This window comes from Lepidochelys olivacea (assembly GCF_965140295.1).
Source record: "Lepidochelys olivacea isolate rLepOli2 genome assembly, chromosome: 20".
Lineage (NCBI taxonomy): Eukaryota > Metazoa > Chordata > Testudines > Cheloniidae > Lepidochelys > Lepidochelys olivacea.
In genome coordinates, this window is record NC_140430.1 from 14,303,764 (window position 1) to 14,329,284 (window position 25,521).

The 25,521-nt window shown below is 45.3% G+C and overlaps 1 protein-coding gene across 2 annotated transcripts in view; it reads right to left on the bottom strand.

Annotated features, from left to right (window-relative positions):
- Positions 1–1,021: 1,021 nt before the first annotated feature.
- ATF7 (activating transcription factor 7) overlaps positions 1,022–25,521 on the bottom strand; it is a 108,702-nt gene continuing 84,202 nt past the window's right edge. The window contains exons 10-12 of one of the 2 annotated variants that reach the window (XM_084610077.1): positions 24,381–24,578; positions 21,203–21,311; positions 1,022–15,106 (exon numbers count right to left, since the gene is read on the bottom strand). In XM_084610077.1, coding sequence (XP_084466203.1) covers positions 14,889–15,106; positions 21,203–21,311; positions 24,381–24,578 — 525 coding nt within the window. In that variant the 3' untranslated portion in view covers positions 1,022–14,888. Of the gene's footprint in view, positions 15,107–15,711; positions 15,759–21,202; positions 21,312–24,380; positions 24,579–25,521 lie in introns of those variants that run through there. The other variant, XM_084610078.1, reaches the window with a different exon arrangement.

Here is a 25,521-nt window from a genome sequence, read left to right on the forward strand (position 1 = left end):
TTGTGGTGTAGATGTTGGGGCTCGGGCTGGAGCCTGGGCTCAAGCACCCTGCAAGGTGGGAGGATTCCAGATCTCGGGCTGCGGCCAGAGCCCGAATGTCTGCACTGCAACTGAACAGCCACTTAGCCCAAGCCAGCTGGCATGGACCAGGCCTGGGTGTCTAATGGCAGTGTAGACGTACCCTTATGGTGGTCTTCAGAGAGCCACAATTGCAGAGGAAATGGAGCCGCATCAGCAATCTAACCTAGGGCTTGCCCGGAGATGTACAGGTTGCCCAGAGTCTGTAACAATCACATAGTATTGCACCTTGTATTACAACACAGCTGTGAACTTGGTCAGCCCGGCCCCTCTGCCGTTAAGAAGTCAGGGCTAAATCTGACCACTCAGCAATAAATCAACCAACCAAGCTTCTTCTCTTAGGGCATTAGCCCTCAGAGCACCAAAACTGAGTTCAGTCTGGTTCCTCTTATTTCTCCGTTAACCTCTTCCAGCTGCTGAGCACAGAATCATAGAAGATTAGGGTTGGAAGAGACCTCAGGATGTCATCTAGACCAACCCCAACTAAATCATTCCAGCCAAGCATGCCATGGGATACTGGGTGAGTGTCAATTCCCAGGAAGGAATGCCCCCTGTAGGGGCAGCAACACCACTCTGGGCAGCACTTGGGTGCGTTCAGATGGCCTCCCATCCAAGCACTGACCAGGCTGATACTGCCGAGCTAGTGGAATGTGGAAGGATCACAGCTCTCTCCGGGTCAGACACTCCTGGACAAGGCAGGGTGGAATAGATGCTGTGACCCTACACCAGGTGGCCTGCTATTCTGGGAGCAGCTGCCTCTGGTGTGGAAAGGGGTCATCTATGCAACCTTCTGCCTGTTCACAAACATCAGGCCTGTGATGACAACACACGGAAAAAAAGCAACGGATAGAAAACTAGGAGAGAGAGAAATGTCTGTACAGTGAAGATCCCCGCGGCGTATGCCTGTTGGGGTCTTCTTGTAATGGAATCACACAGCAGAGAGTTTATCCTTGTTAATATTTTAATGTTATATTTGCAGCATAAATAAAAGGCACATTATATGTTTGGTAAGAACAGTGGCTGAAGGAACAAATTGATAAGTGCCAGGATTTTGTTTTTAAACAGCAAAATACAACACAGGGCTGTGCCACGACTCTCCTCCGCCCCTGCGGACACAAAGGTCAACAGGAATCCATGGCACAGGCTAATGCGAAATTGTGAGGACCTGCTCACAGGAGCACTTAGGTGAAGAACATTTTTTATTTGCTAGTGTGACCTGCCTGCACCTCCTCTCGTTTTGTTGCAAAAGGCAGAGCAAGTCAAGAATTGTACAACAAACCTGTAGCAGGGAGGGAGGGTCAGGGAGTCCAGGTTTGGATACATCTAAAAACAATTTCATTGCATAAGGAATTGTGCATCCATTCAGGAAAGTTGATATATGTCGATATATTTCTATATATATTCATACATAGGTATTTTCTTTTATAGAGATACTACACTCTTGTGGTTAAGCTTTTCAGGGATTTATTTTTGTGGTTTTTTTATTTTCTTCCATTATTGATCGTAAAAGCTCTCCATATAAAACAGCCAGCTATTGGTTGAAGGAAAGGTGTCAGGTGGATTCTTGCACTACTGCAGTCCCATGCAAACGAAGACTGTTGGGGTTTTGTTTTGTTTTTTGCTGTGGGAAGGCAAATCCCGGGACCTGGTTCCTTGGGCTGCTGCTGTGAGGTGTGGGACAGAGAGCAAGACCTTGTTCGACCTGGAGAGCCGTGTGTCAAAGAGCCGCCGTCCTGCTCCCAGAGAGCACCAGGGACAACTGGCAGGAGCCCGTGGACAAAGGTCACTCCTTTCATTATGCCTCTAGCCCAGTGACGGAAGGGAGAGGTCACCTGTCTTGCAGGCCCTGCATGCGACACCCGTCCTCCTGAATCCCCAGGGGTTGCTAATGAGAATCAAGGCTACTGGATGGGCTGCCCTTGCTTTGGAGGAGCCAAGAATAATCTGTTCTCTCTTCCAAGGCAAGGGAGCAGCTTTGGCCTGGGCTAAAACACTCCTTCCATCTGCATTAGAAGAGAGAGGGGAGCAGAGGTCAGGGTGGCCTCATTTATGCGAGACTTTTTAAGACCGACAGAATTTTAGCGCAAAGCTAGTGGAGCAGATTTAAAGGTGAAATCGCTACCATGTTATTTCAGAGGCTGTAGGTCCCTCAGGTCGTTAAGCTCCAATGAAAACTCTGGCTCTGGGCAGTCTAGAACGCGGAGGGATCTGGGTTACCTTGATCTCCAGTGGGCCAAACCCACTCCCCTCCAGGTTTCCATATCCATAAAACCTTGCGGCTGGGCCCCCATCTCTCAACAAGTTAAAAATTAACACCCCATTTTAACCCACAAGTGGATTTTCTCCACTCCGGCCAACCTCTGTCAACTGACTTAGCCCCTTAAAAACCAACCAACCAAACAGCAAAGGCTTCTTGTGACTGCCAAGTATCATGGAGTTGCTTCAGCAGCTCAGTACTGTGTGGCAAATGGCAAAAGCAGCAAGTGGTGGTCTCGTAATGTCCCACAGGAAGGGAGAGATTAACAGGTCCGGGAGCTTGAGGGACAGGTGGACCTTTACTTCCCATTACTCATTAAGTGATTCCTTCCCCAATCCATTAGGATTGAAAGTTGCCAAGGGCAAGTCTACACTACAAAATTAAGTCATCCTAAGGTACTTCAACTCACAGCAACCGCAGTAATTAAACTGCTTTTGCACATCCACACTACGCTGCTTGTGTCAGCAGTGTGCATCCTCACCAGGAGCGCTTGCACCGATTTAACAGTCAGCGTGGGGCGTCGTGGGAGGGCTTGTGCAAGGCAGCAACAGCCGATGGAAGCAACACAATGTCTACACTGACTCTGCATCGATCTAAGCGCTACGCTGCTCACAGAAGTGGAGTTATTAAGTCGTCATCAGGTCGATGTAAGCTGCCTTACATCAGCCGAACTCTGTAGTGTAGACCAGGGCTGAGTTTGGGGTCAGAGTGCGGCTCCCTGCCTGGCTGCATAAGAAACCTCAGTGCAACGAAAACCAGATCCACTATTGGCATCAGCCTGGAGTTCCAGAGAAAAGCTAACAAGCATCCAGCCCTTATCTTGGTCAGGTACCACTTGTAATAGACCATGCCAGGTGTGAGATAAATTCCCCTCCCCATGCCTTAGGTGGAAAATGGCTAAGACAACCTATGGCTACCTACAACATACCCTTCCCTTAACTCCTTTCTGCTATTGTAATAGTCTCCCTCAAGACAGAAGGTGCTGGCTTTGTGCAGCTGCGGCCGCTAATGGATCCAGGGTGTGCTGGGAAACTGCCCCATGCCGAAAGCATCCACAGCGCCTTCTCCCATGTCCCCTACTCCCTCCCCAAATAAAAGCAATACAGCACAACAAATGCAGAATGTATGGTGTTACAGAACTCTACAGCACTCCCGGTATGGGACTTTTTAACACGATGATAATGATTCAGTCCTTCAGTATACAGCACACAATGCTAAATAAGAGAAAAGGGCTAACGGGGGACAAACCCAGCTGAACAAAGGCAGCTTCTCATTACAGCACCATGGTTGTGTTTGTGCTAGATTCCATGGGGCACAGACAACAGCATCTCTGGACCCTTCCAAGTCATTAGCACCTTTAAAAATCAGTGGAGAAGTATCTCAAAGATCAGATAAAAAAAGGGTGATGAGCATGGTATAAAATGCCCCAGATGGAGACTGGCTTTAGGAGGAAGAGCGGATTTCATTCAAATAGGGCAACGACCTCTCTCTCCTTGTTGCTCTACAACATCCCACCTGGGTGCTTGAGGCAAGGGGGTGGGGGGAGAGAAATCAAGGTTTCTGGTATGCAAAGCCCTCCTATGTTTCAGAAATAGCACCAAAACTGGAAATCAAGACACCTGAACGAAGGTGCCTAAGCTCTGCTCCAAACCAGAAGTGCCCAGGGCATAGCCTTGACTAAGGAGACTAGAATCAAAGTGAAATTCATGTAACCAGCTGTCACTTGAAACTATAAGGGGTCAGCTTTCCAAGGCCTCAGCCTGTACCGTGTGACAGCTTCCAGTAGAGGGCACCAAAGCAGCAGCCAGAAACAGTCTGGCAGCTACCACCAGGGCATCAAGGTCCCAACTGGAAATGTGGATTTAGAGCCACCAGAGCTCCAAACCTCAGTGGAACTTCAGACTGACACCGCTGAATTGTGTATTCAGTCTGTCTCTGAAACAGAAGCACCGTATACCTCTACAGCTGGGGCTAGAAATTAACCAGTCAGACACAATGCAAAATCAAGGACCTCTTCATTTGTGTCCCACATAACTGCGGCTGCAACCAAGGTGCACTAGGTAATGCTATAGGATTAAGTTTCAAGGGGATTGTTGTCCAGCCTGCAGCCCAGTAAGCAAATCTCTCAGGTAAGTCCAATGCCAGGCCTGCTTAATCAAACCTTTGTACACAGTGTTGTTGTAGCTGGGTCGGTCCTAGGACATTAGAGAGGTAAGGTGGGTGAGGTAATGTCTTTTATTGGACCAACTTCTGTTGGTGAGAGATACCCCAGACCTGAAGAAGAGTTCTGTGTCACCTGAAAGCTTGTCTTTCTCACCAACAGATACTGGTCCAATAAAAAAAATATTACCTCACTCCTGCTTTGTCAATATGGGCTGTAAAAGGAACACCCCCACCCCCACCCCCACCTCTCAGGCTATCCTTTTATCCAGATGCCTGGGAATTGAGGGGATATAGATTCACGGGCTGTATGAATGGACAGTGGTTTGAGCGGAGCAAAGGAGAACTTGTTCTGACAAATGCAGAACCTGCTCTAAAGCCACAGAATTCTAGATTCAGAACAGAGCCCAGAACGTTTGATGTTGAAGTTCCAGGTGGCTCTCGTTAATGTTTCTTATCTGAAGCTAGGCCAGACTGTCAGAAGGAGTCTGAGCCTTGTGTCTAATGTGTAAGAAACACACATGTGGGGTGGGGTGGGTTGGCTTAGAGAGTTCCTTACATTTCATTTGGGTAAACAATGGATTATGGGTGGAAAAAGGAAACGCTTCACATAACTACCCATGCTGCCTCAGGACTCTCCTATCCTGAGGTCTCCTAGTGCCGCTTCTCGTAAGTAGAAAATGTATGTTTAGTGCAGAAACGTTAATCCTAGGTCTCCTGCTGGAGAAAAGCTTAAAAGAAAAAAAGTATGTCGTCGTTCAGGTCATGGAGTGGGGGTGGCAGGGTGATTTAAGAACTCTGGATTGGGGGTGGATGACAGTAATTAGCTCAGAGCAGGAATCAAGCACCTGCTTAACGGGGTGGTTAACAGTACCCCCAGCAAAGTGGAAAGTCACACTGACTAGTGGTTACAGCATGGGACTAGAGGATTCGGGAGCATCCTGGGCTCACTGTGTCCTCTAACCAAGTCACAGGACTCCTGTGTACTTTATCTACCCCGTCTATTAAACTGGGTAAAAGGCCCACCTGGTTTTATAACACAAAAGCGAACTCCATTCTCCCCTCCTCTCCCAAGGAGACGGCGAATCTTTGAGAAAAATCAGTTACAAAATAGGCTCCTCCATGCGGACGGAGTTCCACAATCACAGAGATTAACCCACAAAACCCACAGCTCTCTCGCCATGCAGTTCTCTAGTCCGAGGATCTACACTAAATTGCCTCTTGGAATGAGACCAGCAAAGTGCTCCTGCTCCCAGGGAACTGTAGCACAATCTGGATGATATATTTAAATCAAAAGTACTCAGAAATTAGCTCTTTCACTAGCTTACTGTTGATAACTCGAGACCTCCCAGTTATTGCCCTGAATTTGCTAATACAGGAGCAAAAGGAACTGAGCTGAAAAGTGGGGATTTTTGTTTGTACTTGGCTGCAGACCCACAGAGCATGGGATTTACTAAATTTCATAACCCAGCCCTGCCTGGTCCTCCAACCCACCCCTCCTCCCAACAAACTTGCATCTGTTTTGGCCGGCAACCAAAAGAAATCTTAAAGCAAAGGCACCACAATTCTGTCAGATGATCTCTTAAAAGTGCTAGTCATTTCATGACCATTAATACTCAACCCTAATAGTAACAAGAGCTTTTGAGTACAAGACTACGACCCCTGGTATGTGTAGTGTAAAAATATAGCAGGCCATGACAAAGATGAGAGAAAAGCTACAGTGAGGGCAAGAAATTAGTGACAGCTGCTCTCACATCAAAGAGCTCCTTATCAGGAGCCCTGTTTTGTTGTTCACTTTTGATTTTTAATTTTTTAAATTTTTGTAACAATCAGGATGTTCTCAAGCCACAGTGACAAGGAAGAGGCAACACTAATTCTTTGGTTGAGGTCCTACCCCACACCTAATTGTACCAAAAAGCAACAGTAGAATTTAAGAATATACAGAGGAATCTGATCTTTTTAGTCTTAATTGGATGGGCTTGGGAGAACAAAAGGAGAAAATTAGTTTCTCTCTGCTATGAGCCCCTGAGGGCCAGGCTGGATTCTTGCTGAGAATGTCATGGGGTTCGATATTCTGATGTTGTAGGGAAAGAAATGCAAGTCTATCCTAATTGCCTCTAATTTATTATTTAATTATTTGTTTTTATTATAATGAAGGTAAACACTAACTGATTAAAAAATACTGCTCTGAAAGAGTATGATCCTACAGCTAGTGCTTAGCCCTTGTTCAATAAGAACTTACACGTACCTTTTAAACACTGCAATATTTTTCCTGGCCTCGTGAAATAAGCCAGAAGAGGATCATTTTCCCACTGTGAAGCAGGCCACACATAAGGGCCAAAGATCACATGCAATCCAAAACATTCTGTGTCGTTCCCAGGAGGAGAAATTTTCATGAAGAGTAGGTGTGGGCAGTCAATTAATTAAAAATTGAAATTAGTCAGGGCCCCCTTTGGCCTAAGACAACTAATTGCTGACGCTCTTCTAAAGCCACAGGGATGGCCAGTGAAACTTGCTTTAGCTAACTCCAAGCCCTAAGATGATATTGGGAAGGCTGTCTGAAAAGCCCTGGGACTAGGAGGACAAAATAACTCCTATGTGCAGCAAGTCTGCGGACTACGTGGAGTTTGAGCCGTCTGTGGATATTTCCATCTATTCAGGAATCTAAGGTTTTGCTTTCTAAAAAAAGTTCTTCACTTTAGGTTGAAAAAGCAGCGGTCACCGAACAAGTCCATGAGATTGCGCAGCACTGATGTGGGTAGCTGAGCCAGCACAGGAAAATGGGATAAAAAAGGGCATCCCCATCTATAGATCCAGAAGGAAATTCCCAACATGTACAACCCTCATTAGCAGCAAGGATGATCACAGAAAGCCATAAGCCACCATGTGCCAGCAATGCCCCTCTGCCATGTATATTGGCCAAACTAGACAGTCTCTACGCAAAAGAATAAATGGACACAAATCTGACATCAGGAATCATAACATTCAAAAACTGGTAAGAGAACACTTCAACCTCTCTGGCTACTCAGTAAAAGACTTAAGGGTAACAATTCTGCAACAGAAAAGCTTCAAAAACAGACTCCAACAAGAAACTGCTGAGCTTGAATTAATATGCAAACTAGATACCATTAACTTGGGTTTGAATAGAGACTGGAAGTGGCTGGGTCATTACACATATTGAATCTATTTCCACATGTTAAGTATCCTCGCACTTTCTTGTCAACTGTCTAAATGGGCCATCTTGATTATCACTACAAAAGTTTTTTTCTCCTGCTGATAATAGCTCATCTTAATTAATTAGCCTCTTACAGTTTGTATGGAAAATTCCACCTTCTCTGTATGTGTGTATTATATATAATCTTCTTACTATATGTTCCATTCAATGCATCCGATGAAGCGAGCTGTAGCCCACGAAAGCTTATGCTCTAATAAATTTGTTAGTCTCTAAGGTGCCACAAGTACTCCTGTTTTTTTTTGCAGATACAGACTAACACGGCTGCTACTCTGAAACAAGAAGGTGGGATTTCCTTGACACTGATCAGTAATTTTACACACAGATTAATAGGAAATCATCTCTAGGAAAAGATGCAATTATGGAGAAGCTGGTGATTTAAAGGAATAACCTAGCAACTGGTTGCATAATTGTTCTAAACACACACTCAACAGTCAGTGACTTATACTCCTCATGATATAAAGGCTCCTCAGGGGCTGTAAACGCTGCTTGGCTAAAGGACAGAACTTCACATGGGCCACATCTTTTCAGCAGGCCTCCTCTAATGATGTCGGCAGTATTTATTTGCTCAAGCACAGCCATTTGCATGAGCAAATCCATGCAGTTGTGAATAAATGAGATCCTAATGGAAAAACTGAGCCCCTAAAATTAAAATCTTAGCACCGAAGTAGTTGTCCATTGAAACCAACAAATCTGAAATCCCATAATGTCATCTGTTTTTTTTTTTTGGTTTTTTTCTGGCATCTGTTGCAACTCTCCAGAGCCCATCCTCTCCCTAGGTTACTGCCCTGATTAGTCACCTGTATGGGAGTTATCTAGTTAAGAGCACAATTAATCCTTTGCTTGACAGACAACTCACAGATGGACATCCTTCCTATGCGGTAAGAGCGGATCAGGAAGTGCTATCTGCATGCAATGCACTGCAGCACTTCATCTTGGTAAGAAAACAGCAAAGGATTTTGCCACAGGTTATTGGAGCTAGCAGGGCTCTTTGGTAGCATCTCTCCCTTATGGGCCTCAATCCAGTGATGCTTCCTACAAGATATTTAGCAACCTTAGCTCTTCCTGGTTTCGATGGGAGAGGAGTGCTCTTGGCATCTCCAAGGATCAGGCCTTCTAAGTGAAGTGGAATAGATTCATAGATAGATTCAGGATGAGAACATTCTATATAGATGTATCTGCTTCAAAATGGATGGGAAGCAGCTCGCAGCCTATTTACATTTCAAGCTAGCTACCAGCAAGGGACTTGGGAAGGAAGAGAAGGGCTGATATTGAAATCAGGATTGGGGACATAAAATGAAATACTTTCAAAAAAATCTTTAACCTGTTTAAAACATTTTGCACAGTCATGATTGCTTTTCACAAGGTAGCACCAGGCAGGTGTGTCCCCCATAATGAAGGGGACCTCCAACATTTACACGTCTGAAACTCCTGTTTACTTCTAGATTTGTCCTTTTTAATAAGGCCAGGCAAAGATCAGCTTGTCAGTGAAAGCTAAGCTGTCTTGTATGCTATTAAGCTAGCTACGTAGTTGTGGGGAGCCACCAAATCTGGAGCTGCTCTGTGATACTTTCATTCAGTGGCAAACGTTAGTTGAAATGGACACTGAGTAGGAACAGAGTATGTTTTATTCTGATCCAGGAACCATGCTGAGGGAGACAGGGGGTGGAGTTTCTGGTCCTGACAGCATTTGTTCTGCTCCTGCCCATATTTCCAGAAGTAGCAGGTTATAAGATATTGGACCTAGAAATACAGGTATCACCAAAGCACTGAAGTTATTTGCAATACGTTTGCTATCCTGAGTTGGTTCTGCAGAACATCTCAAAAGGTGACACATTTAGAATTTTGTCTCCTTGCTGCAGTTCCTTCTCCCAGGAAGTCAGAGAGGACATCTGAGTGCTAAGCTCATTACCAAGGACCTCCCTAGGCCCCATGAAGGGAGTTGTCTATTTTAAACACAGAAAGAGAAACAGTTTGTCTTCAGCAGCCTGGGACTCAGACATGCTCAGACTCTGCTGGGAGACAGAAAACCAGCTGGAGATTAAACTCACTTCCACCTCTTCTGTGAAACTACTGAGTTTTCTTTTTAAATACATAAAAATATTTTAAACACTGAACATGGTTTTAGTATGTTCAGTGAAACACACTTCAAGGGGAAACAGCTTGAAATCTAGTTAATTACCATTAAAAGCAGTTTCTAGTCTACATGTCTCCTGAGCACTCCTGCCAACTTTTGCAGTTTTACAGGCACATTTTCCTATTTTTCCAAGACATTTCTCCCTTTAACACACTGACAACTCAAACGTACACGGGAACTGACTAAGTGACAGAGAAGAAATATTGAAACCTGACTAAGATATTGCTCAATATGCAGAGTAAATAAACAGGGGAAAAAAAGTTTAAGAATAATTATTTATCTCCAAGTGCTAGCAATCTTAGGCATCACCTATAACAAGAGGAGGTAAAAACTGTCAGACTGAAGTGTGATTTAACTTGACAGCGTACATTTAAAATCATGACATACAAATTATCATCTTGCTTTCCCCTCCTCTAAACTTCAATTCTGGCTGGATGTTTAGTAGCTGCTCATGAACCCCCATAAAGATTAATGCTTTACACGCCATCTGAAAGATGGAATTGCCTGCTGCTTCCAGATAGTAGAAAACATTACTTTATAGCTCTGTAAGTTCAGGAGAGCATACACACAAACCAGGTCAGAACTGAAGTGGGTGGGCCACAAGATGGTAATCAGAAGGACAAGATTTTAAGGTCTGTTTTCTGGTGATTTGTCAGGGCAGGAAATATGCCATGGATGCACTGTATGTTTCTAGCCCCCAGCAGGGCATGAGGTCTCAGCCCCCAACAGTCATTGCTCTGTCTGACCAGCCGTAGTTTTCTGGCAGGACCTGGTAGCAACTCCCAGATCACAGACTTGTGTAGTTTTTGATCTCCAGTGGTTAAGTAAGGAGAGCAAAAGGCAGACAGATTTTACAATAATGCTGTACTGTCCCAGGGAGCAAGTTCACACACCTCTCAATCAGTTCCACATCATTTTGGTAACGAATATGATGGTTGCTGTACTTACAGCTGTAGTGACTAAAGACTATAGTACCTATAATCCTTCTGCTTTCTCCTGCTCATTCAAACCCCTTGAGTCAGGATGTACAGCAAAATCACCCATTACCATAGCTCCTTGAATGTGGCCAAATCCCTTGGTCTGCCTCCAGACCCCAGGGAGAAACAACCCCACAGTTCAGACTGTCAGAGACCGAGGAGTGTGAGAAACACCCTTGATGGGGTTGTTCTGTGTCTGGATGACTGGCCGTTTTAAGAAGGAACAAGAATGGGACCAGGGGCCTGACGGGTTTTTCCTTGTTTGGGGGATTTTCTATTGAAAAAAGGGCTGTTTTGCCATACAAAGCCTGTTTTGAACGTACAGGAAGCCCTAGGAAGGAGGGATTAAGATGGAGGATCTTACACCACCACCACTGACCACAAGAGGCCAGTAGTGAGCAGGGACCAGAGTCCATTACACTGACACTTGGTGAGTTTTTCCACTTCAAGTGTCTCCCTGCTTTCTGAACCTCGTAAGCCCCTCCCATTACAAAGACAGGTGCTGGGAAGAAAAGGATCAGTGATTTAGGGTCTGTCTACACAGCAAAAGCCGTGCATGGGCTAGTCTACCTGAGCTAGCTTTAAGCCAGCTAGCACAGGTAACTGCAGCGGCGAACACAGCATGGTACAAGCTGCAGCTCAGGGGAGCGCAAGCCCAGTATGGACCCTGGGTACATAACTGGCTTGCTAGCCAGCACTGAACCCCGCAAAGTGCTGTCTTGAGTAGTGGGATTCAGCTAGCCCATGTGCAACTTCTACTGGTCAGACAGACCCTTAGTTGTGACTGTAGCAGAGTGAGCTATTTAGAACAGAATCTGTTTAAAAAAAAAACATTGTCCATTTTTGCTCAATGGACTGATTTTTACAAGTCTGTTTGCAATCTGAAGCTTTCAAACTCATTACACAAATCCACTCCAGTTACGGTGACCAGACAGCAAGTGTGAAAAATCAGGACAGGGGATGGGGGGTAATAGGAGCCTATATAAGAAAAAGACCCCAAAATCAGGACTGTCCCTATAAAAATCAGGACATCTGGTCACCCTAACTCCAGTTTGTACGGTGCTGGGAAGCTATTCTATTCTACTATGCCTTTGATTATTCCCTATCTGAAATGTGATTGGTCACCTAAGTCACATGGTATTGTTTCAATCCTGACTAAGAGTTCAAGGAGCAGGAAGAAGGAAATAAACGAGTCCAAGATAGCTGTGCAAACACATACGTGCACATGCGTGTTGCTTTCCTCGGACCAAAAAAATGGTCCCTTGTACAAGTATCCATGGAAATTAATAAGGTTTGCGAGCACCAAAGCAAATTTACTTTCGGTTAAAGCCTTTTCACACTTGTCCAACTTGCACTGTATTTACCACCCCATCCCCTTCTGTACAGTCTATTGTGCAGCTGTATCCTTGAGCTGCCAGTCTCTTAACAATGGAAGGTATTTGAAGGCTGCTTTATGCATGTGTTAAGGCTATCAATAGGCAGTATTTACCCAGCGGTGCTGTCTCAACATGCACTGGGACTGGTGTTAAAATGGGCTTCCCCTACCTCTTGCTAAACATCCACTAGCTTTCAGACACTAATGTTAGCCTGCAGGCTGGAAGTGGAGTATGATCAGTTATCATGTAGAAGCTGTTTGGGCCTCTTGAGCCACACATATGAATCCAGCTACTCTAATGAATCCGTCAGAGCTATGCAAGCTATTCCTTTACAAGACAGTGCGGTGTCTGCAAGAGACTAAACTAGTTATACTTACAGATTCCCTGCTGTCGTATTAGACCTCTGACAACATGGCCACGATCCCTTTCTGTCTTGGATTCTAAGCCAAATAAAGGCCCTGTGTCTTGTCCAATCAGGCCATTAGACTTTATAATGGAAATCGGAAATCGCGGAAATCGGTTGTTGCATTATCCTCACACGATCCTGAAAACCCTGCTGATGGTATAGCTCTTTGTCATCAAGGAAACAGACACCCTGTTGGGATAGTTATACTCAAAGCACTTTCCTATATGCAAATTCTCTATAGAAACAGCTTTAAGAAAAAAACAAACAAACAAACAAAAAATGAAGTGCCTGATCTGGAATGCCTCTTGCAGTAACTACACACAGGTTCTGAACAGAGATGCAAGAGCTACTAGCTCCAGTGTCTTTGAATATTAAGAGGGCAAAGAAACAGAGGGCAAAGGGACACAAAATCTCAGGAATAATTGTGTGTGAGCATGTGTGAGACAGTGTGAGACAAACATACAATGGCAGTGTATTAAGAGACAGCTAGGACCATGAAATACATTAGAGAATATGGCAGGGAGGCCTGAAGAAACATGAGGGAGAAAAGGGGGAGAAGAGACCCCCTAATTAGAAAAGCAATAAATGGAACTTCCCTGTATCTGGGGGGGGGGGGTCAAATTCTACATGCTCAGATTTTGCTTTGGGTATTGCTGTCCCTGGCAAATATTCCAAGTCTAGATAAACCAAACTACTGACTCAGCCAAACTAACTTGGGTCAAAAGTGGCAAGTGCAATTTGAGGTGGTCTGGCAGCTCAGGGTGAAGATGTCAAAGAGCTCAACGGAAGGAAAAGTGTCTTTAAAGAAGGAAAGAAAGATGAAGTGCTGAGAGTTTCACAGACTGGTGGGTTTGCTGTAGCACAAATTCACACAGCATCCCTTTCCGGCTCCCAAAATACAAATTCAAAACCACAACTATTACCCAGCAAGCAAAAGGTCAATGACAACCTAAAGAAAGTACACACGCGCGCACACGCGCACACACACTCACTTTGGCAATAAGCAGACAATTCCAAGTGCCTTTAAAATGTCAAGGCTGGTTTTAAATCTACCCCATGAACCTGGAAGCTCTAAAAGTACTACATTTACTCTTGAGGAAAAGCAATAGATATACCACTACTAGGAGCAGAAGAAAACCATTAAAGGAGGTAAAAGGCCAGGCGAGTGGGATATGCTTCCACCTCCCTTTGTTCAAGGCCACCACTTTATAAGATCATCAGGTTAAATGTATGGGAAACAATCCTTTGACATGTGTGGGGTTTGTTTGTTTAAATTCATGACTTATTGAGATGGGTAGTGGATTTCATAGCCGGTTAATTCTAGGACTTGCATTATATCCAATCTGCCCCAGCTCATCCTTTCATGCATCACACAGAACAGCTTTGCACGCAGTCCTGGCAGACAGCAGCTTGGTTCTGCTTTACTGTTGTACGGAAGATTTACAAGCAGGCCCTTTTCTGAAGAAGGTACCTGCATCATTAGCAGCTATGGTGTCAATTAAGAGAGAAGCACATGAAACGTCCACAGTTCCTACGGCTGCACCAGTGACTGCGAACACATACTTAAAAACCCCACAAGTTACAGCAGTTAATGATGGTTAATTGCAGGTGAATCAGAGGTGCCAGGCTTGCTTCGGAACCAAAAAGCTTTGGTATCAGGGAAGTTAAACCCATGGAGTTAGGAAGCCCATTATCCTAAGCCTTTTTAACCTCAATAGCCCAAGTGGAAAACTCGGACAATATTCTTGTGCCAAGGTGCAACGTTGCAGGTCAGCTAGAGCAGTGGTGGGGAAACAGATGATTGGAAGCAGCATGCTGTTAAAAATAAAGTGACAGCACCAGTAAATGTCACAGCCTCCCAACAGCTACTTTCCTTTGCTAACAGGTGAAACTTAAAATAGCGATAATGCCAAGAGAAACCACAAGCCAGGGGAGGTTTAGTGTTAACGTAACTGATACCTGAAAATGAACCTTTCAAGATGCATTCAAAATGAGGCTCTTTGTGATCTGATGATTCTGTAAGTTGACTGACCAGAAATCCCTCAATCGGAAGCCATCCTGTACGGACAGGTGATCATGTGACAAAGGTTTTGGGCCAGGCTCTGTATAGGATATGCAGTATAAAGAAGCTTCCATAGCTGCCCTTAACTCACTTTAAAAAAAAAAAAATCTGTATCTGCCCCCATTAAGCAGGGACTTAATTATGATCAGTCTCTCGGTCTGCAAGTTCTTATGGGTTAGTTCTCTGTCACGTGGTTTGTGACATCATCTGCCAGCAGACTGAGACTGTGGAGCCATAATGACGTGCCACTGTACGGGCATGCTCAGTTCTGTCCTTTGGCTTGCCATCTGAGTGAGGACCGAAGTGGCAACAGCTTCAGCTGCAGAGCGCACGTTGAGCTCGTTGGGGGATGCTGTCACGGAGCTGTGCTGGATGACAGGAGCAGGGGAACCGGTGGGCTCAGAGCTCTCCTTTGGGCTTTCTGTTTTCAAAAAGAAAAAAAGAAAAAATAATAATTGGAACGGAACCCATCATGATGTTACTGACATTAAGACTGGGCTGTGGAAAGCGAGACTAACTCTACCAAGCATCCCCGGATGATGAGAGAGTTAATCAGATACTATGCTTTACTTTTACATGGAGGCCTTTCAACCTGCCTGATCCCAAAGCACTTTTGAGAATGGATGCACGGATCCATATGCAGGAACCATTTAACCCAACATTGATATGCATCCACCTCTAAGAGGGGGTGCAGCAGCTGTTAACAGCATGCACTAATTCTATAACAACTACCTAGGACAGGAAGTAAAAAAGAATAAGAGCCACGTGAAAAGAGCAGGGACAATCTAAGGATTCAGAAAACAATGAACGAAACTAGGATCTGGCTAGACCACCCCATTTAAATACAAAAAGCAGTGGGGGGAATTTTTAAAGAACCTCGAGTTAGAAAGAGATCTTTAGCAAAAAGGTGCTAACATCAAAGCACGGACCATAGATCTAGCTTAACTTTTCTATAATACAGCTATGTCCTCATTATAATAAATGTACTTTCCTACATGTTGTTTCCTGGTATAGTACTTGGTTCGAGGCCATTTAGCCCAGAGACTGAACAGTTCCTTCGGAGTCCTTACCATCTGTTGGGTGAACACACAGAGAGGTATGTAACAGAAACTCTTCCACAAGCTGATAGCATCCCGTTACAGCAGTGTTTCTGAATTTTATATAAATTATCTTGTTTACTCTTTATTGTTCTCTAGAACATTAAAATCAGTTAGACCTCATGACAAACCACTTGCTCACTAAACTTTTCTGTAACTTGAAGCTGTGGACAATGAAGCAAGGACAAGACAAACAAAGCCAGCAAGCTTCTTCTGCAGTCATATAATGACCAACACAGATTGGTTTTCCAAACTTTGGATTCTCTCCCACTGTGTTTGGGCAGGGGTGCTAGACAAAAAGGATGATTTGTGACTGATCTCATGCTACAGTGAGGGTGATCAAACTTCATGCTTTGGGAGGGTATAAGCTCATTCATTATCTGCCTAAATCAAGAGGAAATTCCCTCCTGCACAGCTGGTTAGATGAATTATGGAGAGGATATGGTTATCATCCTCTGAAGCAGCCAGTATTGACCTCTGGTTGGATACACGGGATTCCTCTTACATACCAAAAGTGTAAATCCCATGTCACCAGAAACCAGAGAAGAAATTACAGCCTCATTGTGCACAGCTGGGTGTGTTTTAAGATTCAGATTGCCACTAGGTCCTTTCACATTGCTCTGTATCCCTTCCCCAAACTGGTTTCACCTCACCCTCGTAAGTGAGGTGCTGGCTAGGACACAGCTAACATATCGAAAGATACAGCTAGCACAGTAGATTTCAAAAATTTGATTTGGGGATGAGGAGGGAGGGTCGAGCAGAGAAACAGAAGAGTTTGGCATCCCAAAAAGGAGATTTACAAGGTATTACAAATAAAACAACCCAACTGTACATAAGGCAGCTGTAATTCCATCAAGGGAATCTGGCATTTTTGTTTAAGGACATGCTTAGTCATAAATCTTTATAATAAAAAAGGCAGCCAGGGAGAAGTGCGATAGGGAAGGGAGAGGTGTGAATTTCATTTTTATTATTCAGATGTGTGATGAATTCCTATTATTGGAGTAGACAGACTGAGGAATAAAAATAGGAACTGTAAACTCTGGAAGTTAACAGGAAAAATCATGTTGCATTATACACAAAGAACACCTGTCTGCAAAGGCTGGGGGATAGGGATGAATTTCACGACCACATTACTCAAGCTGTGAGTCACTGTAATGACTGAAAATAAACTGGCGATGCCAGGGACCTGCAAGGCAAATATACGTGTTCCATTTCATCAGAGGGGAATGCTTTGGAGATTCAGAATGGGGTGGGAGTCAGAAGTGAGACTATGGAGGCATGGCACCTTCTTACTTCTCCTATTTTCTCTGTGCACCCTCCATCTTATTTTACTGACCCAAACAAGTTTCCAACTCTCATAAGGCTGACACAAGCAGATGTAGCTAGGGGATAGCCAGCCAGAGCCCTTCTGTCTTCAGCATCATCAATAAGCCTTCAGACAAATTCCAAGGAGTACAAAATCTTTGTTAGTGGGGAAAATGTAATAGGCAGAAAATCCAGTTAGCTTTTTAGATCCCAGGCTGATTACTGTGAAGCAAGCCGTGTTGTTGTAGCCATGTCGGTCCCAGAATATTAGAGAGACAAGATGGGTAAAGTAATATTTTTTATTGGATCAACTTCTGTTGGTGAGAGAGAGCAGCTTTCAAGCTTACGCAGAGCTCTTCTTCAAGTCTGGGAAACTTACTCAGGCCTGGTCTACTCCCAGAGACAACTGGGACTAGCTGATGCTGGGGGGGGGGGGCACACTGGGAAGGTGGGACAGCCGCCCCACGTGTTGCCTCTGGGAGAAATCTTCCAGCCCCATCTCCGTGGGCCACAGCAGCCAATCTGCTGGCTCCTGAGGGGTTGGGGCCACAGAAGCGAGGAGCACATGCCTCTGGGCTGGGCAGGCCCTGGCCTAGGGAGAGTAACAGCACCACAGGGTCTCCCCAGAACTCCCATGCCCTCATGGACACATCAGCAGGGGAGACATGGGATGCGGGAAATTATCCTAACTCAGGTTGAGCAGAGGGAGCCTACTCCTAGTGCCTTTCCCATCGCCCCCCACCTGCACCCGGCCTGGGGACGCTGCACTATCCTCACCAGAGTTACCTGGAGGAGGGTGCGTTGTTCTTCTCCTCCTGTGCTTCCCCGTCAGCTTGCTCGGCCCCTCTCCCTGGCAGCCAGGCCCTTGGAAAGCGGAAGGGGTGGGATGGAGCTGCTTTTCATGCTGGCTGAGGGAAGCTTACATCAACCTGTAAGCGTCTACACTAAAATGTTGCTCCCGACGACGTAACTTGTCCACTACGTTGACCTAATAACTGCATCTCCGTGAGAGGCGTAGTACTTAGGCTGATGCAGTGAAAGCTTAGACGCTGCGTTACTTACCTTAACTTTAGTGGCATCCAGGAGGTGTCCCACAATGCCCCATTGTGACCGCTTTGGTCACTATTTTGAACTCCACTGTGAGACGGCCAGGTACGTAGGTACAAGCTCCTCCTCTTTTAAAACCTCACAAATTTTAAATTCCATTTTCTCAGCATGGAGAGCTCACCTAGTAACTGCCAGCTGACCATGCCAGCTCCATGCAGTAAATGCACTCCTGCCTGGAGTACAGAGGAAGTGATGGAACTCCTGAGTCTGTGGAAACACAGTGCCAATCCAGCCATAGAAACACTGATATCTACGAGCAGGTCACTCAGGGCATGGGGGAGAAGGGCTACAACAGGGACATGCAGCAACGCTGCGTGAAAATCAAGGAGCTGCAGCAGGCGTACCAGAAGGCAAGGGAGGCTAACAGTCGCTCTGGAGTTGAGCTGCAGACACAAGGCTTCTACAAGGAGCTGCGTGCCATCCTTGGGGGAGACCCCACCACAACTGCCAAGAGCCCAGTGGATACTTTGCGGAAACTGGAATCAAAGGCCCCTGCAGTGCACAGTGAGGTTTTGGACAAGGAGGAGGAACATGGGGGACAGACGACTGGGGATCCAGTGGCGCGGCGAGCCAGGACCTCTTTCTGACCCCAGAGCAGTCGAGCGGGTCTCTACTGTCCAGCCCTGGAGAGCCTGATGCAGGGAAAGAACCTCTGGTAAGTATGCCGTTTGCTTTGATATTGCGGAGACACATCTATTCGTTTACTATTTTTCAGTCAGGCTAGAAGAGGTAGTGAACCAACCAATAGAGGCAGAGTTCCTATCTGCTTCTCATTCCCCTGTACAGCTAGGCAGAGGGGGCCCTGTGGAACAGTTTGTTTACATGCACTGGGATGTCCTGTGAATCCTCCACAGAGAACTCGAGGAAACTTTCCTGGAGGGAGTCTGCAATCCTCAGCCGAAGGCTTCTGGGGAGGGCTGCCTTATTTCTTCTACCCCAGCAGGACGCTTTCCCACACCAGTAAGCAAATACTTCAGCAGGCACCATTGCAGCACACAGGCTAGCAGCAGACGCATGCAGGACCTCTTCCCTGACAGCCTCCGTTACGCTCAGGAATGAGACAGCTAAAATTTCCCAACTCCAAATGATTCCCGACTGATCGGTAGCAATCTGGTGTGGCCAGCTTCCATACAGCGATAGCCACTTTCTTCTTCTCCAAGAGCGTGGCTCTTATTTTAGTGGTGCTGTGCTGGAGGGCTGGGGACACAATTCCATGAATGTGGCCTTGAGCATCTGAAAGCTTTGCAGTCACTGCTTGTCATCCCAAATCAGTGCTTGTTTCTTGGGCCCAGAACCAGTGCTTCACCATCTGGCAACTGCTCGGTGAATGCCAACAACCTTGAATTGTTTCTTTCTTTGTCCATCAGCAAGGCAGCCTGCAAGGGACTGTCATATCCCTCGCAGCTCCTTTGGTGGCTCTGAAAATACTGAAGGACCAGGCGCATTGTGTTTATAATGGTCAGCACAATACTGAAAAGCAGTGAAGGATCCATGCCTCTCACAGAGATGGCAGATGTGCAGGTTTGTGAGGCTTTTGAAAAGAGGCGTGAAACATTGGGGGATGCAGATATCATGGGACGGAGAATATCATGTTACCAGTATCACAGGATGCAGATATCATGGGATGGTGAAACCATGTTACCAGTCATCCCTGCGCAAGTCGATTGCCCCATGAGGCTTTGCAAATCCTTTCCAAAACACCCTGCACCACATGGTGGTGAGTTGCACAGTGGGATAGCGACCCATGGTACACTGCTCTCAGCATCGATGCAAGCGCTGCTAGTGAGGACACACACACCCCAACACAAGGAGCATAGTGTGGACATGCAAAAGCGATTTAATTACTGTGGTGGCTGTACGTCAACGTAATTTTGGTCAATTTAATTTTGTAGTGTAGACAAGCCCTCAAAATGGAACAGATGGTCCATTCAAGGTGAAGTGGTCCACTAACACCCTTCCAGTCATAGCGAGAATTAAGACTCCCTATGACTGGAGAGGTGGTAATGGGCCACTTCGCCTTGAATGGTCCCCTTGAAACGTGTATTAACTCCTTATGCTAAACTATCTGTTCCATCTTGTATTTAGCTGTGACACTGAGTATGTTTTTCAGATGTGAAGAAGAGCTCTGAGTAAGCTTGAAAGCTTGTCTTTCACATCAACAGAAGCTGGTCCAAGACAAGATGCTACCTCACCCATCATGTCTCTCTACTGGCAAGCAGTTTAAAATAAAGATGTCTTCTCACTTGTAAACTGAACCAGTTTGATGTGAATTGCAGAGAACATGAATATGGAACCCCATGATATCATTTATAGAGTCTGGACTTTTCGACTGCAACTGCACTTAAACAGCAGCATTAGTTTCCAACACTGAGCAGTATAATACAGTGGAGAAGGACACCTAGTGTTCGGGGCAACTCTGGACCAGATTCGTGGGAGAAATGGGAGTTTGAGTGATGGATGCATGTAGAATATTTCATGCTTCAGGGAAACATACTGACAAAAGGACAAATACGTTATATTATCAAAGCTTTTACACTGTAGTCATCACCATGATATCTGATCGCCTGCTATACAAGGTCTTGGAGCAAAATTGGTAGTGACAGAATGTTACCACTGTTATTGTTCCTACACAAAGTGAGTTGTCTGTTCCAAGTTCAGTTTCTAATGGACAGGGGACCACATCACAAGAACCGCCACAACAACTGACACTAATTGGAGCTCTTGTTGGGAGCATCAGAGAAACCCAGGGCAGAACTCCCCTGTCACCACCTTGAGGTGGCTTGCTCCAGTGCAGGGATAAGGCACATTGGCCAGGTACAGCATGCGAGAAGCCTGCGCTGCCACTGCTTGTGCTTTACCTGGTCCTGTGGAGAGAGGACACCAGCCCACCGGGCTGTCAATCTAGCATCCTTCAGGAACACTAAGTTCACGTAAGTCTTGTATTCGGGTTTAATTCTACTCAGATGTACCCTAAGGTACAGTGCTGGCAAGGGCAAGTCACAACTCACCAAGATACCCCTGTGTTTTTTTCTGTAGTGCAGTGACTGGGCAGTCCTTGTGAGCCAACAGTAGCTGTTTAAGTTGAGCAACTTCATTCCTCAGTAGTGTAACTTCATTCTGAGGTAAAGAAAACAACATGTACAGGGATCATGAGTGTTCAGAATAATATCCCTTAGCTGTGGCAGAATACTAACATGTAGACTCTTCAAAGTTTACCTCCAAACTCTTGCGTCATTTGAGGTCTACAGACTCTGGTCATCACAAATTAACCCTTAATAAAAAGTTGTGTTTGTGAGTGAGTGTGTATTCAAAACAAGCTTTGCAAGGTTGTCCTCTTACAGACCCGTACCTTACCAGGAAATCCCACGTTCCAGATGTAAAATTAGTCTGTATGCGCTTGCCACCACCACCAATGGAAGAAATGCTAATAATAAGAGTCAATGCAATATTTTGTTGAACTTGATGGAAAGCTAAAAATTCAAGTGGCATCTCTCTGAAGGCCAAAAAGGCTTTCTAAGAGGACCATTAATGAGGACTGACCATGAACAGCTATACAGAGTAAAACCGTATCAGGGACATCTGTTCTTTGATATATCAAGGGCCACACCCGCAACAAAATAGGACCTCAAGTCCCACCTCAGGTTGTTCAGAACATGACAGCCACTCTTACCTTTAATATGGAGAAGGAGTCTGTAGGTGTCAGCCTGTTATATACTTGAGTGGAGGCTGCTCAGACCTACATCTATCCATCTAAAGTACTTACTATGGCTCCCATTTAATAGGTGGTGAACTGAGACACAGAGAGCCTAAGTGACATGCCCAAGGTCACAAATTGACATGCCCAAGGTCACAAATTTGTTAGTCTCTAAGGTGCCACAAGTACTCCTTTTCTTTTAACAGAAAGTCTGTAGCAGAGGAGGAAATTGAATCCAGGTCCCAGGTTTGCACAGTAACCAATAGGCCATCCTTTCTTTCTGTCACCTCCCCACAAATAAGGTTGCAAGCAGCGGTCCATTCTGAAGCCAATTCCATACCTTTCTCATTCCTTTCAACACCAAACCAAAAAATGTTCATGCTTTCAAAAACTTTAGGTTAACTCTCAGCTATTAGTGGAAAATTTTCCCCCTGAGAATTTCAGAGAGCATGTTTGTAATTGAAATTTGAGATGTGCTTAACATCTGTCCCCCCTGTATCTGGAAAACCCAGTCAACTGCACTTTGAAATTGGCTAGGAAAACAATTTCTACAATTATCTTGTGACAAGTATGACGCTGGCAGACCAGGTCATGTCAGAGTGTATTCAGGCCAATGCACTTGTGTATTAGTATAGATCAAAGCAATTGTTAAATGTATATGTGCTTTGGGTGTTTAAACTTCATAAAACTAATGGGATGTTAAGTGCATTATTTTCTCTCATCTGTATCCTGTTATGATGCGACATCAAACATTTACATTGTAAATACCGCTGTAACTAAATAACTCATCAGACATCAAAGAAGCCTTGTGGAATGCTAATGAAGGACTTTATCAGAAAAAGTGCTAATTACAAAGCAAATAGCCATTGTGTCTGATGACTGGAGGTCTGAGACTCAAAGTGCATTCCTCACTCACTGTCAAAGGAAAAGCCCAGGTGGGTAGAGAGACTGACAGCTTGCTTTCTGTGAGAAGAAGCTATAAGAAGGGATTGAAAAAAAGATCCTGCATCTTTGGACTCTGACAGGGAAGTGTACCAGATATAAAGCAGAAATCCCCAGAGACAATCTAGGTACCCTGGAAAGACTTTTGGGAAACTGGCAGTTTACTATGTTGCTGCCACCATTCGGAGTTACAAACTGTGATTCACCTGGACAGATATTTTAGCTGCTTTAATCTCTCAATAACTCTCATTCTTTTTTCTTAGCTAATAAACCTTTAGTTAATTTACTATTGGTTGCCAGTGCCAGGGTTGTCTTTGGTGTAAGATTCAGAGTACCAGTTGATCTGGGGTAAGTGGCTGGTCTCTTGGGACTGGGAGCAACCTGATGTGGTGTGATTTTTGGTTCAAGTGACCATTATCACAAAGTTCTGTTTGGGTGGGTGGCCAAATAGTCTGGAGAGTCTAAGTTGGTCTGTGACTCCATGGTAAGACTGGTACAGTGATCCAGGAGTTCACGTTTGTTACTGGGTTGGTGAAATCTAATCATAGAACATAGCACCAGCTTGGGGGATCTGCCCTGTTTCTGACAGTCTGCTTTGTGGCAGGCATTCACAGTTGTGAGCCACTCCAGACAGTGTGACAAAGAGGATGAAAATATCGTAATTAGTGCTATTGAAGCACACTGCATGAGTCACTGAAAGCCAGTGGGGGAAACAGCCCACACTGGACGTGAGTTCAGTCTTCAGAACCCTTTCTGTCCTTGGTCTGTCTGCTGAGAAGGGACTAATTGCAATGGGAAGGGAATTACGCATCGTTCTGCTTGGCACAGCAGGAGAGAGGCTGCCAGGGAGCTAGTTATAGCTCCCCAATTTTCAAGGAGAATCTGAACTGCCCTGGGCTTCAGCTGCAGTTCCCTCTTTGCTGGCCTGTGGTTCCAGTCCCAAGCAGTGGAAAATAGAGCAGAAACCAGTTACACTGACTTTGTGCCAGTTGACAGCTCTTCCCAAGTTAGGGGAGTCTTCATTTAGGATACACCAGCTTCCTGGTGCCTTTGCACTGTTCCAGCACCTATCTTACGTTGCTGGAGCAGCTGAATGTTCCAGGGTGCAGTCTTGAGAGGATGAGTGGCAGGGCACAATGCTAAATTCTCCCTTACCCGCTTCATCCTTCTCAGGGCAAGACTGGGTGCGCAGCTCTTATTTATTGTGTGTGGCGGAGGGGGTTGGAAATGCTGATACAAAATTCCACTTGCTCCTTTTCTTTCACCTTTGGCTTATCCAGGACTTGATGATCCTTTATAAATACTGGTTTCCATTGCCAGAGGCACATACACAAGCTTTTGCGAATCAAGCACAAAAAATGTAAACATCTTACAAAAAAACCCTGCAACATTTCTAGCCACTTGTCCCTAGGGATTCTGGTTTCTCACAAACTAAAGACCACCACCAGAGCACACAGTGCCTCTGGCACCACGGTAAAAACGTCCTCCTTGGAGTGGAGGACGCAATGCAGCCAAGCAGATGGACTCTGACTCCATGGTTACATACTCACACTCAGCTGGATGTTCTGTGTCGTGAGCTCCTCTGCTTTCTTTTCCAGGGAAGATACCCACAGCTTGCGTTTCTGACGGCAACGAGAGGCTGCAGCGCGGTTCCGCTCCAGGAAACGTTGCCTGCGCTCATCCGGGTCTTCATCCATCGTGCGTCTCCGCCGGCCACCGGTGCTGGGCGTGGGCTGAGCAGGGGAAACCTGGAGTTCGGACAGAAGGAAGAGAATTACTGAAACAAACATACACTTGATTAAACCAGACAGTTATCCACGCTGATTGTACTGAGTCCAGAGCAAATTCCAATTGGCTTGGAGAGTCAGGATGTAGGATCCGTCAGATGCTGATTCTGAAACTAAAAAACACTCCATTTTTCCACAGCAGCTTCCAGTGTTCTCAAGGTACTTTACCGACATTAATGAATTAGGTCCAAACAGATTTGTTGAGACTTATTCTACAGACAGGGAAAGTGAGGGAGAGAGATTAAGTGACTCCCTTAGGGTCACGCTGGGAGTCTCTGATGGAGACCCAGATTCCCTGATTCTCAGTCCTGCACCTTATCCAAAAGCCCATCCTTCCTCCCAAACACCGAATCTTGTGACACGTGTTGATGGATGGGCAATATGTCCTAGATGCACAATGAAGTTTCAGTTCTGGGCGACTATCTCGGTGTCAGGATGATTTGAATATTTTTAACATACAGTGGAGATCTCTAGACAAGTGGTGGATATTAGATTATTATGGGTTTAGGAGAGGAACCAGATAGTATTTCTTGTAGTGGATTAAATATGCTCACTTTTCTAGCGAGACTACAGTTTAAATCCCACCTCAGCTCATTAAGTGAAAAGAAGTTGATTTGCCTCAGACTGATCTTCAGTAGATATTTGTCCATATCACAAAGCCACCACCCCAATTTACAAGGACAAATGCCTCAAGACTAGAACAGCAGGGAAGCTGGGAGGGTGAGGAGCGGAGTTAGTATCATGGATGGGCAGGAGGCAATGCTGCTGGTTGGAACCGTGGCCAGGGAGGAGTTGTGAGGGAGAAGCCTGCAGAACACGTCTGGTTTAATCCTTATTTCCACCAGCACTAGAATTCAGCCCCTAGCATCTGCCTCAGCCAAAAAAAAAAGTTAAAAAAAAGAAA